We start from the raw sequence: 12520 nt of genomic DNA, 5'->3' as shown, positions 1-12520 counted from the left end.
GAAATCGAGGAATTCTTAAATTCAGGGTAAAAAAAAAAAGCATATTTCTATTAATGTCCATTGGTGTTTATTATAAAAACATAATAATTACGCTATTGTCATGTTTTTTCATTGAGGGTATTAGACAGGCACTGACCCATTGAAGCGGAGTCCTGAAGGGTGCGTCTTCGTGGATTGGAGCCAGTAAAAGAGTAGAACTGAGTGGGCGACTTCCCAGAGGTGGTGACGGGCCCTGGGCTCGCCAGCCCCATGTCCGACCTCAGACCAGTCTGTAAAGACAAAAGAAGACAGTTCAGGGCTGAAAGTCAAAAGTATATACACTAATGTAAATAAACAAAAAAGTGAATGTTTGTTTTTCAAATTAAAAAATACAGTAAACAGTAATTAAGGATTTACCAATGTTAAAATTCTGCCAATACAGACAAGCAGATAATTATTTTGACATGACCGACAACCCATAAATAGCCGATATTAAAATTATATATACCTACTGCTTTGTCAAATAAGCTGAATAAAATGACAAAAACTAAAATCATTTACATACTACAACTGAATTTAGGCATCACAACATTATAATGTACAGTATATTTTTTTTTAGCTTGCATCAAAATTGTATTTGGGTCATTGACAAATAAGGTTTTTAAAAGTGTAAAAAAAACATAATTGAAATAATTATTTTGAAGTTTTTATTAAGTGTTAACAATAAGATTATGTGGTTTTTATAATCAATTAACACTGCTTTTGTCATTTTTTACAATATGGACAAAATTTGTCACCAAAAAAAGTCATTCGGTTTAACCAAAATTTCAGTTTTGGTTATACCGAACAGGAAGAGTGAAATTTATTTTATTTGCACCATGTTAATATATGATGTTATAAAATTATACCAGAATAAAAATATATTTGAAATGGCTGTATTGGCCTTTGGACGGTTAAACCAAATGACCTTTTGACACTTCAAAATCTTTAAAATACCTTTATATGTAGCAAAATATAATTTTGGATTCAATAAAAGAGATCTAGTTGTACTACCTTACACACTTTGGATGTCATATCTTTGTTTTTTATTATTATTAAGGCCTTTGGACAAAAAAAAAATGACCCGTCACATCATTGACCCATTTATAAATAATTATAAGCTTTATATATATATATATATATATATATATATATATATATATATATATATATACACATACATACATACACACACACACACACACACACACACAGTTGTCTTCTCTGTGATTTTAGTTTGTGTCATGTTAAATGGTGCAGTATAGTAGTCAACAGCCACTCTAATGCATGCTGGGTCTCCCAGTATGAGTCCTGTTACCTGATTCTTTCTATTCTCCGTTACTCTTTCATCCCCCTCCCCACACTGCTCTTTAACTCAGCAGATGATTAGGCTAATTGGGCTTTTTCTCTAATTGGCCTCTTAACCCAGTTTGGCGGGACGAGTGACAGAGTGGATGTTGGTCAAGGGTGTGATAGCCTCAGGGAAAACCATTTACAAACCTGAAGTCTACGCTAATCTCCTGGTCATCAGACGCAGGTTTTGGGGCCACTGTCTCTGCTCTCTCCTCACATAATTGGCTGTCCGTCGACAGTCTAGTGGCCCTGTCAACTTCATGGGCTCTATACCGGGTGTTTTGTCAAGTTAAGCCGGCACAGTTTTTTACAGGGTAGCTGACAGTTCCTGAGATCAGACAGATGGTTTAATGAGGCTTGAGCCAGCCACTGTCGTATACCCCCCTCCCCTGTTGGGTCTCTCATTCTTCACTCTTGTGGGCCCGCTGCTCCTTTAAGTGAGGATGTGTCCCTGGCTATGTGTGGATATGCCCTGGGGCCGTGATCAGGCCTGATCAATAGCAGTTCACCGTGAGCAGAAGGGGGGGGAATCACTAGGTCAGACTGATTGGATCGATTTCTCCTTGGACTTCACTGAGCTGCTGGCACTCTCACATCAATAACTGCACAATTGTGTTCAGTAAAGAGAGAAAAGAGCAGAAAAACTCAGGTTTTTATTTTTCCTTTAACAAGGTCTGATTGTGTCCTTCTGTGGAGCAAAACCTTCATTCATAGACCAATATCTGAAAATATCATACAATATCTGAAATGATCATACATTTGTCATCATGTTGCATATTTTAATCTGTGATGCTTTTTTACTTTTAAATACTTTTAATTACAAATTATATTAATAAAATTTAGAACCATGATATGTTTATATATCATGTTTCTAAATTGTATTAATCTTTTGTGTGATTTTTTTTTTATTATTTATAATTATTTAAAATAATAATATATTAAATATGTTCTTTTTTATTTTATATTAAATGTTATTTTTTATAGTTTATTAAATATGTAATTTTTTATTTGTCAGATCACTCTGTTTTATACAGTTCTTAAATATGAACACATCGTACACAAGAAAATATATCCAATATCAAAGTCGGATAGAAGTCATAATCAAAGCCCTGGTCGTGGCTACAGAAGAAAGCGCTTAAAAATAGCTGCTCCTCCTTAAATTTAGCCTATTAAAACAAGGGCCATCAGATCGTGTGAAAATCAGGTTGGTTTCTCCTTTACTGCAGGAGGAATGAGGGGGAAAACGAGCTCTCCAAAGTGACAGGCTGTCAGGGAGGTGGCATCATTGACATTGACATGGCAAAACAGAATGACTAGTGTTGCCTTTATTCAATGATATGAAATCCTCACAGCAATATTATCTTCTTACTTTTAGCCGCAATGCAAAAACAAGACGGGGAAGCGCTGGGGTCAGATGAAAGACCGATGGAATACTAATTTACCACTCGCGAGAGAGTGAATTTAAGGGGGATTTACTGGGGTTTATTATAGTGATGTGAAATTAGTCGAATCCTATTTAAAGATTACATTCAGAGAACTGGTGATTCCATGAAACTAAAGGGGATTAGAGAGATCTTTGTTAAATTGAATATAGAATGAATGAGAAATTTACATTTTCTGAAGAAAAACAATGCTAGGCCGTTGGTAAACAGTTGCTGAGTAAAAAAGCCTTTAGTCATACTCAGGTTTCTAGATAGGTCTTGGGTCTATGGGATATTTTTCATCTGCCAGGTAAAAAATCTTAAGTCTGATTGCTGAGAAAAGTAATAATACACCTCTCCTCAACAAACCGCATGATTTGACGTATCATTCATGTCCATTTTGGGATGAGTTACATAGCGAGTTTTAATACTTACGGTTTGGACTGTGTTCAAATCCCTAATACTAAGTATGAGCGATCGCAACAGCGATATACTGACAAAAGCCCTGTTCATTTCCCACCAGGGTATGAGTGTTTGTGTGTGAACATGGCCGTGTGTTAGCGGGTGAGAGGAAAATGACTGCCCACCGTGGTTTAGCCTTTAAAACAAGTACTCAGCTTACATGACAGTCTGGTCAATCTTGCGGATACTGAGAAGTAGTGTTCATTATAAGAGCACTTGACAGAATCACAGGGGCTTCTGAGCCCGCTCACATCTGAACAATCATCTTCCTGAGTGAAATGTCAGGCAGATTGGTGGAGATAATAGCAGTCATCTGTCAACCGCATCCTGCCGCAACAACCAGAATAATCCTCCACACAGGGGACGGGTGGAGAGCTTACCTATAGCCACCGTGCCGCTGAATGCAGCTCTCTACCGCTCGCCTCTTATCGCTTCACTATTTTCGCATTTGGATCATGGCATTTCCTGCTACAAGGTTAAAGATTGCAACAGTAGTGCAGCCTTCAGTGAGGTATTGTTAAAGATATTGCAAAGCATAGGAAAGCAATGAATGAATAAACTGTATTATTTTATAATGTAAAAAACTGTTAAATGGTCAATGAAGCTCCTCTTTCCTGATCTAGTGTTGTCAAAAGTACAGACTTCGGTACCAAGTAGGTACTGAAATTTTAAAAATGTGACAATACCAGCATTTCCCCCTAGCATTTTGAGCGGATTCTTAACCACCTCCGATAGGCCACTGTGTTCACGCGCTCAACAGATATGTCTGTGATTGGCTACAGTGATCAACACTTCAAAAACACGTTGTAAATAGACATCTTTGACGCTCTTCACTGAGCGCTTACACAGATACACTCGGAAGCGTTTGAAAACAGGTGTCTATCAGCGGATCCTAGACGCTACCATGATCATTTTAGCCAATCACAGACATATCTGTTGAGTGCATCATTTTGAGCACTGAGCGGATTCTTAACCACCTCTGATTGGCCATTGCGTAATGGTCAATCAGAGGTGGTTAAGAATCCGCTCAGTGCTCAAAATGCTAAGGGGAATTGCTGGTATCGTCACATTTTTAAAATTTCAGTACTGACTTGGTACCGAAGTTGGTACTTTTGACAACACTACACTGATCATGCAGTCACTCTAAAAAGAATTGGCTCATAGAAGCCATTCACAAAAAAATGGTCATTTGTTTAAGAATCAAACTACACTGTTTGTGCTGTGTGATTCTGATTCACTATGAAGAACCACCTCCTAAAGGGATAATTCACAGAAAAATTAAAACTCTATGATTGTATACTTTACAGCGAAACACAAAATAAGATATTTTGAAAAATGTTGATAACCAAACAGTGCTGACCATTACCTATTTTATGGACAAAAAACACAGACATTTCTCAATTCTTTTCTGTTCTGCAGAAGAAATAAAATCATACAGATTTGGAATGACATGAGGGTGAGTAAATGATGATTAATATTTGGGTGAACTATTCCTTTAAGAATCATTTGTTTGGGCATCTGACTATATTGGTAGCACTGAATAGTTTTGATTCACTAAAAAACTGGTTCATAAGAGTCATTTGTTTGTGAATGAAGCGACACAGTTTGTGTTGTATGTTGCTGATTCACTAACTTGTAAAAGTTGTTCAAGAAGTGAACTACGTTTTTGTTTTGTTTTTTTGTTTCACTAAAAAAAGTTAGTTCACCAGCGTCAATGGTTTGGGAATCTGACTACAATGTTCACAATGTGTTTCTAATTCAATATGAAGAACTGGTTCATAAGAGTCACTCGTTTTGAAATCTACACTGGTTGGTATGCGTGTTGTGCTGTAGATTTAGTAGCAGTGTTGCAATGCCTCTGTATAATATTGCAGAAAACACAGAGTATTGTTGTATGGTGTTTGGTCCACATCAGCGAAATAATGCACATGCGAGAATCGCTAATGGTTCTAAATAAGCTGTTCTCGCTTCCCAAGCCTATGTGAAATCCAGAGTTTTTTAGATGAATTACTTGTTAGTAAAAGAAAGCAGCCAATGAGAAGCTTGGCAGGCAGAGATACAGGGGCCACAGCTGGCTGAGACAGTTTGAATATTTAACTCAATAAAAAGTGTACAGTTCCACATCAGGTTCAAATGATGCAATAATACCTTGCTGAGGGAGAGGTTTAGCCTGCGAATGATGACAAACCTCATAAAACGACAGGCTGTTTGGTTTTGTGAAAATCCTGTAACCGCTTCCCATCACTGCCAAACACTTGATAGATTACTACTGCAGATATTTCCATTCTTGGCACTCGCTGTACAAATAGGGCCTTTTATTAGGTTCCGCAATGTGCATTGCTCAATTTTCGAAGCAGACTGGGTTATTAGGCGCCCGATTCGCGTATTAAAAACACTGCTTCTCCGATAATCTCTGCACCTGATAGTCATCTGTTTATACGCACGCGGCAGACGCGGTGGCCGTATTAACACGCGGGGTACAGAATATTAATGCAGCCACCCTGCAGCCCGCATTCTTCCCACATTCGCTCAGGAACCGAACGGCTTTTTCACTCTTCCTGTTTTTCTTCAGCGACTAGACAAACTGAGTCTCTGCCAGGCTCTGATCTGTGCAGCTGCAGGCCAGCATAAATTCCCCAGTTCCCACACAAAATGTCTGAACTGGCATTCCCTTTCAGAAAGCTCTTTTATGAATGAGCGAACGCGCCAGAGAGCTAGCAGTGTTTTCATTCGTTCTGACTAGCGCCATTCACTGCTCGCAAACCGCACAGTGCTTTAAAAGGTGTGCTTGTGTGTTGCTCTTCTCCTGAGATGGTTGCAGCGCTCAGAGGACAAGGTTATTAAAGGGTCATTCAGGTCGAGGGCTGCGCTGACCTCACACTTAAGCTGGAGAGGAGTCTTCCTCTAATATCGTCTCTTGGCATTGGTATTAAATCTAATCTTAAAGCCAAGACCCTGCATGCTAACTAAATCCTTCTGCTAATAACCAGACACTGTAAAAAATGACTGTAATTTTAACTGTAAAAGACTATAAAAATGCTACATTAAAAACTGTAACAGATCTAATCTTGCATTTAATGTACAGTAATTTTACATTAAAATACTGTTTTTGTGTACTATTTTTGGAAGTTAAAAAGAACAAATCATCTTATAATTTATAGTGAAAAGGCGTAAACTGACCTTCCCAGAATTCCATGTGTGACACTTCAAATTTGGTGTTTTTTCATTTTAATAATAAACTTTCTACTTAGTTTTTCTTATCAGTTAAGTGCATTTTGTTTTATCTTCTGATGATAAATCAATAGCTGTTTTTCCACCGTCTGGCCAAACATCGTTCTTGTTGCTTAACCGCTCCATTCCGTGCCGATCTGGCCAAGCTGATACGGATATGGTTTCATTTAACACTGTGGGGCTGATAACGGAGCTCCTTGCAATGTAATACAAATGAGTCAGTTTTGCCTTGGTAACGCAAGAGTTTACAGATGGTATGAGATGTAAATAGTGAATGCATTATGGAGGATGATCAGATATTTCTTTTTTTATTTTATTATTAACTTCTGTTTACTTTGCTCAAATAGCACGCTTGGGTATATACAGAGAAACTGGTAGCCAGGCAACAGACAAGTGACCAATCCTAAGTGGCGACGTCACTACAAACATTCTACCAGCACAATTGGCTAATTCCGGGCTGAGAAAGGTTTGGTAAGGCCAAAGTATACTTCGGCCGTCTGGGTTCATACACCGTCCGCATGACGTAATTTCCATCATCCGGAGGGCTCGCGGGTGGCCACACAACCCGTCCACGCACAGCACAAATTTTGAGACCGTGCAGACGGTGCGCGTGCAACAGGGCATGCGCAAGCAGGACAGAAGAGTCCACTAGGTGGCAATATGCACACTACTGAGCACAGTGTGCAGTCGAATAAGAGTGTGAAAAGAGCGATACAAAAACAAGACGAGTAAACTTAGAAGCATTTCCTTCTCCATCATTTTTGATTCTTGTTCTCTTGGTGTATCTTCTGAACTATGTTGCAATGGTGGATGCACTATTTTTCTTCTCTGATCCTGCCCAGAGAATGTCCTGTTGATGACACGATGTCTGTTAAGAGTATAGAAAAAATTGTACTGCGCATGTGTCGAACTCGGTCATTCACGCGCATCCGTGCTTGAGTATACTTTGAAGGATGCCCGGGTACACTTCACTTTCCGCGCCCGGATGAGTTCGACACATGCACAGTGCAATTGTTTCTATACTCTTACCAGACATCGTGTCATCAACGGGACATTCGCTAAAAATAGTGCATCCACCATTGCAACATAGTTCAGATACACCAAGAGAACAAGAATCAAAAACGATGGAGAAGGATATGCTTCTAAGTTTACTCGTCTTGTTTTTGTGTCGCTCTTTTCACACTCTTCTTCGACGACTGCACGCTGTGCTCAGTAGTGTGCGTATTGCCACCTAGTGGACTCTTCTTGTCCTTGTCTGCGCGGTCTCGAAATTTGTGCTGCACGCGGACGGGGTGTGCGGCCGTCCGTGAGCCCTCCGGATGACGAAAATTAAATCATGCCGTGCCGAACCAAGCTCAAGTGGTAATTTAAAGCCGGGGACACACCTACGATTGTAAGACTGATTATGAATGTAATTTGATACTTACAACTGATCATGCTCAAACGCACCAAGTCAGAGCCAGCTGCGTTCAGTCGGTGTTTAAATTCTGTGTGTAAGTATTTAAATCTGCTTCAGTCAAAGGAAACAGTCTTTGTGTGTTGAGCTCAGTCTTAGAATGTTTCAGCTAGTCATTAAGTGTGTCCCTGGCTTAACTCGAACCATTCTTAGTACTGTTTGGCCTGACGTTGGAAAAGCGGCTAATATTTATTGAATTATTTCAGTGTTGTGTGTTACCATGATGCTGTGTACACCTTCTATATATTAGCATTTCCCTCATCTCCCCCCCCCACCTTCTTATTATGGTGTTTGTCAGCAGTGTTGGGGAAAGTTACGTTTAAAAGTAATGCATTACAATATTGCGTTACTCCCTAAAAAAGTAACTAATTGCTTTACTTAGTTACTTTTTATGAAAAGTAATGCTTTACATTACTTTTGCGTTACTTTTTCTCACCTGGGCTGGGCTTGCTTGTTTGTTTTTTAATATCAAAAAAGTTGTATTTTTGGCAAATGAATGTTGAATGAATTTTGGAGGCTGAATGTTTTCGTGCAAGTGAGATGAGTAAATGCATGTTCAGATTTACTCTAGAACTACAATAACCATCATGTTTACCCAGCGAACACAACACCTCTGCACTTTATTTCTCTCAAAGTAAAGTGTAACATACTAGTTACTTAAAGTAATCTGATAATGTAACTCAAGTTACTTGTAATGCGTTATCCCCAACACTGTTTGCCAGTATACAGTGTTAAAAAACACATTTTAGTAGCAGTATGGCCTTGCTAATTCAGCAGAAAAGGGCTGTTGGATTTACCTGTTTAAAATGTTTTTGATTGTTTTATTTTTATTTTACCATTTAAAATTTACAGATTGTTCTGTAAATATATTTACATTTTTACTATATTTTTACAGAATTATTCTTGCAACCACAGCTGCCAATTTTTTTTTCTGTAAATTCGACAAAATTTTTACAGTGCAAGTATAGCACTAATATGCAACACAATCTACCGAAGACTGCACTAGCATAGAAGAGAGTTTATATCTTGGTTTCCCAGTAGTCATTACAACAGGTTGGAGAGGGGGCGAACAAAATGTAAACAGAGCGAAAGCACAAGCAACAGTCGATTAAAAAATGTAGAGGGAAAATGTAAAGGGTGGGGGGTCTCCAAGTATACTCTCTGACTGACGTCAACCATGTCAGAGAGAATGAACGGGCAGGAGAGAGGGAGAGCGGGAGCGGGGTGGTGTGCTCACACAATCCTGTCTTTGTTTGGAACATCTGTGTGGCTGAGGGAGGGGAGCAGGGCTGGGCTCTGTGACCCTGCTTTAATGGAAGTGCTGAAAGTCATGTTTCTGTGTGCTGAAGGCCTGCTCCCTACACACAACACATTCATAAACACTCCCTCTAAATCACAGAGCTGAGTCATATTAAAAGCTATTAAAAAGCATTCAGATTAAAAGCATCCAGACTCCACAAAACACTCTTTCAACATTGTCTGATGAGAAAAACTGACCGGAAACTATAAACAAGGTTCCCATATCTTTAGACCAAAGGATTTCCCAGAATTTTTGATGACTTTTCCCAGTTATTTGAGGTTAGTAGATGATTTTGGTACCACTTTACACTTTTTTTGTTAACTATCAATTAGCCATGTGTTGGAGTATTTGGCATGTTCACTTTCAGCACTTAGTAGTTGTGATGAATCATGGGCTAAGTGAGAAACCTGCAAGATTCACACAAAAGCATAAACTACATAAAATATGTTATTAAAAGTGAAGTTGTGGTTGTTACCTGGCATCCAGAGACGCCTGGCTCTCTCCCATAGCCAGAGAATGGAGGCCTCTCAGACTTGCCTATGGATAAACAAAGACACATACAATCAGAACAGCACCACACACATTAAACAAAAACAATAATCATGTGAAAAACAGGAAGTTTTAAAAACAATAACTGCCAAAACTCACACATTATGTGTGAGTTTTGGCATTTGAAGACTTCAAAAGGTCAGAAAAGCCTGAATTATATTTCATATTTCATCCATAAGGTGTGTATGGGCATGCAGCGCATGTCTGACAGTAAACTACAGGGTCAGTAGGGTCTCAGTCAACGATACTAATCCATCTCGATCCTTTTCCTGTCACAGAAACGGCCCGTGAGCTTTCAAAGGGCAAATAAAAAGTGCACAGCACACAGCCGTATGAATCATGCACTTCACAATATCTAAACTCAGCAGTTTCAAGCTCTCTGTGAGAAAAAACACAAGACTCCTAAAGGAAAATGATAAACAACTCTAAAAACATCATATATTATACTTGTCAGACTTTCAAACATTAGAACAAACACAGCAGTGAAGCTAAATTCTGTTTACTCCAGGGAAAAGGTAAATATTTTTGTAACTTAAATTGGGATACCGAAAGTATTTGTGCTACACCTTTAGCCCTACGCGCTTCAGGTTCGGTTCTGCTGCGCTCAGACGCATAAAGCCACGTGTTTGCGAGCGTGTGAGTTCCTGCGCTGGCGTAGCCTCCCGAAACAGCCGTAATCAGGTACAGTGGTTTAACTGAAAACGCTGCTTCCCCTTGTGGTGTAAACTGATCTCAATCGACGTGATATAACATTTGAGAGTTTGCACTCCTGCAAAGGAAGAGGGAGTATAGTTGTGGGTAAACTATTGTGTTCCCTCCCCCTCAGTCACCACAAAAGAATAAAACATCTGTCTTTCAGCGACTTTAAAGGTTAGGAGGCTTTTTTTCCTCATCCTGACTTCCTGGGCTGCTACTCAGCTAGGTTTAGGTTTCTGACTTTGTGGCGTACACAAACTCGCACACAGGCAGCCTTTCCTCTACAGATGCACTCGTGTCCAGCATTGAAATATTCATTTACAGCATGTGTTTTGTCACACACTCTGTGTCCACGCTGAATAATTTATAAGACCGCATTGTTGTTTTAGATCCTGGCAGAGCTGGAAGCGCTACTTATGAAAAACATCCTCCCTCGGTCTGGGTCTCTCCGTTGCAGCGAGCAGTTGCATGCATGGTTTGGCATGCTCTCGTGCAGTGTAACCCAGCCATGCGCTGTAACATGTCGAGGGACCTTAATGCGATCAGCGCCGTAACCTCAGCCACTAAGGAGGAGTCCCAGAGGATCTGAACGGTAAACATGCATTTAACTGTCTAGCATGCCAGAGTGAACGGACGATCTGTGCTAACAGCAATGGAAGAGCCAAACAAAGAGAAGCACCTATGCACCTGACTGCACACACACCCACATACTGTCAGAGTCATAAATTATAACAAGTCAATGAGCTTTTTTTCAGTGAGCTTACAATGACATCTTTAAGTCACCCACATATATCACTATAAAATATATATACATATATATATAGTTATTAAATGTTATATAAACTATACATATACAAAATAAACTACATTTTCTTATTTTCAGTTTATTTTTAATTAATTCATTTTATAATTTACTATATATATATATATATATATATATATATATATATGAATATATTATATACATACACAAATAAAATGTGTGAGTGTGTGTATGTGTGTATATAGGAGGAGGAGGAGGAGCGGATGAAAATAAGTGTGAAAAAAAGAACCGGATGAGGGGAACAGAAAATTAAGAATGACTCCGAGAGCTGTGGAGGAAGAGGAGACCCATGGGGGCCTGATATTCAGAGAGAAAGTGAGAGAACGAGAGCGAGTGGTGGAAAATTATTGGGCGTGCATTCAAAACACAGAGCGTTCCAAAAGCTGAAAGCATCCAAAGGCGAAGAAAGGCAAAGCAAGGGGGGGGGGGGGGGGAAGTCTCTCGGAATGTTAAAAATCAACAATGTAAGACAGCTCTTCCACTGCTATAGCAATTTGTTTAAGTGTTACTGGCGAGTGTTTGTGCCAAGCAGGCTGCTGGCTGCGGCGCTGATGTTTGAGGAAGCAGTGCCAGCTAGCGCAGCTGTGCGGCCACTGCCCCCACCCTCAAACACACACCCCTTCCTTTCCTATACACTCTCGGCCAAGACACTTTTGGAGACAGAAAGAGAGAGAGAGAGTTCAGAGAATATGCAAGACAGCAGGTGAGAGGAGAGTGTGTGAGTGTGAGAGGAAGTGACATTGAGTACATGTGTGAGAAGAGTCACTAGGGGGAATTTCTCCAGAAATGAACTGCAAGAAGTGGGCGTCAAGGCAGCTGATTAGCCACGTCCTCTACAGCCCGGCAAGGCCCTTTCTCCTCCTTTTATCTCATCACGCCCTCCTCCTCCTCCTCTTAGCTGAAGCGATGACAGACGGACGAAGGGGGGTTGGCCTGATCAATACCCTCCTCGCTGCTTCTCCTGGCCTCCCCTTTCTGCTCGCCAACCCCGCACCACGACACATCATACATTATAGAAGTGGGATCTGACTGCGGATGATGAATGTTCCGGCCTCGTCGGGCTTTAAGGGAAGGGGTGGTGCTGGGGTGGCTGACGCGGGGAACGGCAGCAGCACCACCGCACGGGGAAGCGTGGAGGTTAGCCACCGTGCTATAGGTTATCAATGCCCCTGCTGACTCATAGCTAATGAGTGTTCTAGTCGCACAATCTA

General features: G+C 40.1%; 1 protein-coding gene across 10 annotated transcripts in view; it reads right to left on the bottom strand.

Moving 5' to 3' along the window:
- tcf12 (transcription factor 12) overlaps positions 1 to 12520 on the bottom strand; it is a 118788-nt gene that overhangs the window by 40155 nt on the left and 66113 nt on the right. For all 10 annotated transcript variants that reach the window (XR_007930826.1, XM_051899199.1, XM_051899202.1 and 7 more), the window contains 2 exons: positions 9717 to 9778; positions 137 to 269 (listed from right to left, as the gene is read on the bottom strand). Coding sequence is in view for 9 of the 10 variants with exons in the window: in XM_051899199.1 (XP_051755159.1) it covers positions 137 to 269; positions 9717 to 9778 (195 nt within the window). In the remaining variant the exon portion in view is untranslated. The remainder of the gene's footprint in view (positions 1 to 136; positions 270 to 9716; positions 9779 to 12520) is intronic.

This window comes from Ctenopharyngodon idella, chromosome 7, assembly GCF_019924925.1.
Source record: "Ctenopharyngodon idella isolate HZGC_01 chromosome 7, HZGC01, whole genome shotgun sequence".
Lineage (NCBI taxonomy): Eukaryota > Metazoa > Chordata > Actinopteri > Cypriniformes > Xenocyprididae > Ctenopharyngodon > Ctenopharyngodon idella.
Note: the sequence above shows the minus strand (reverse complement) of the source record. Positions and strands in the feature narration are given on the sequence as shown.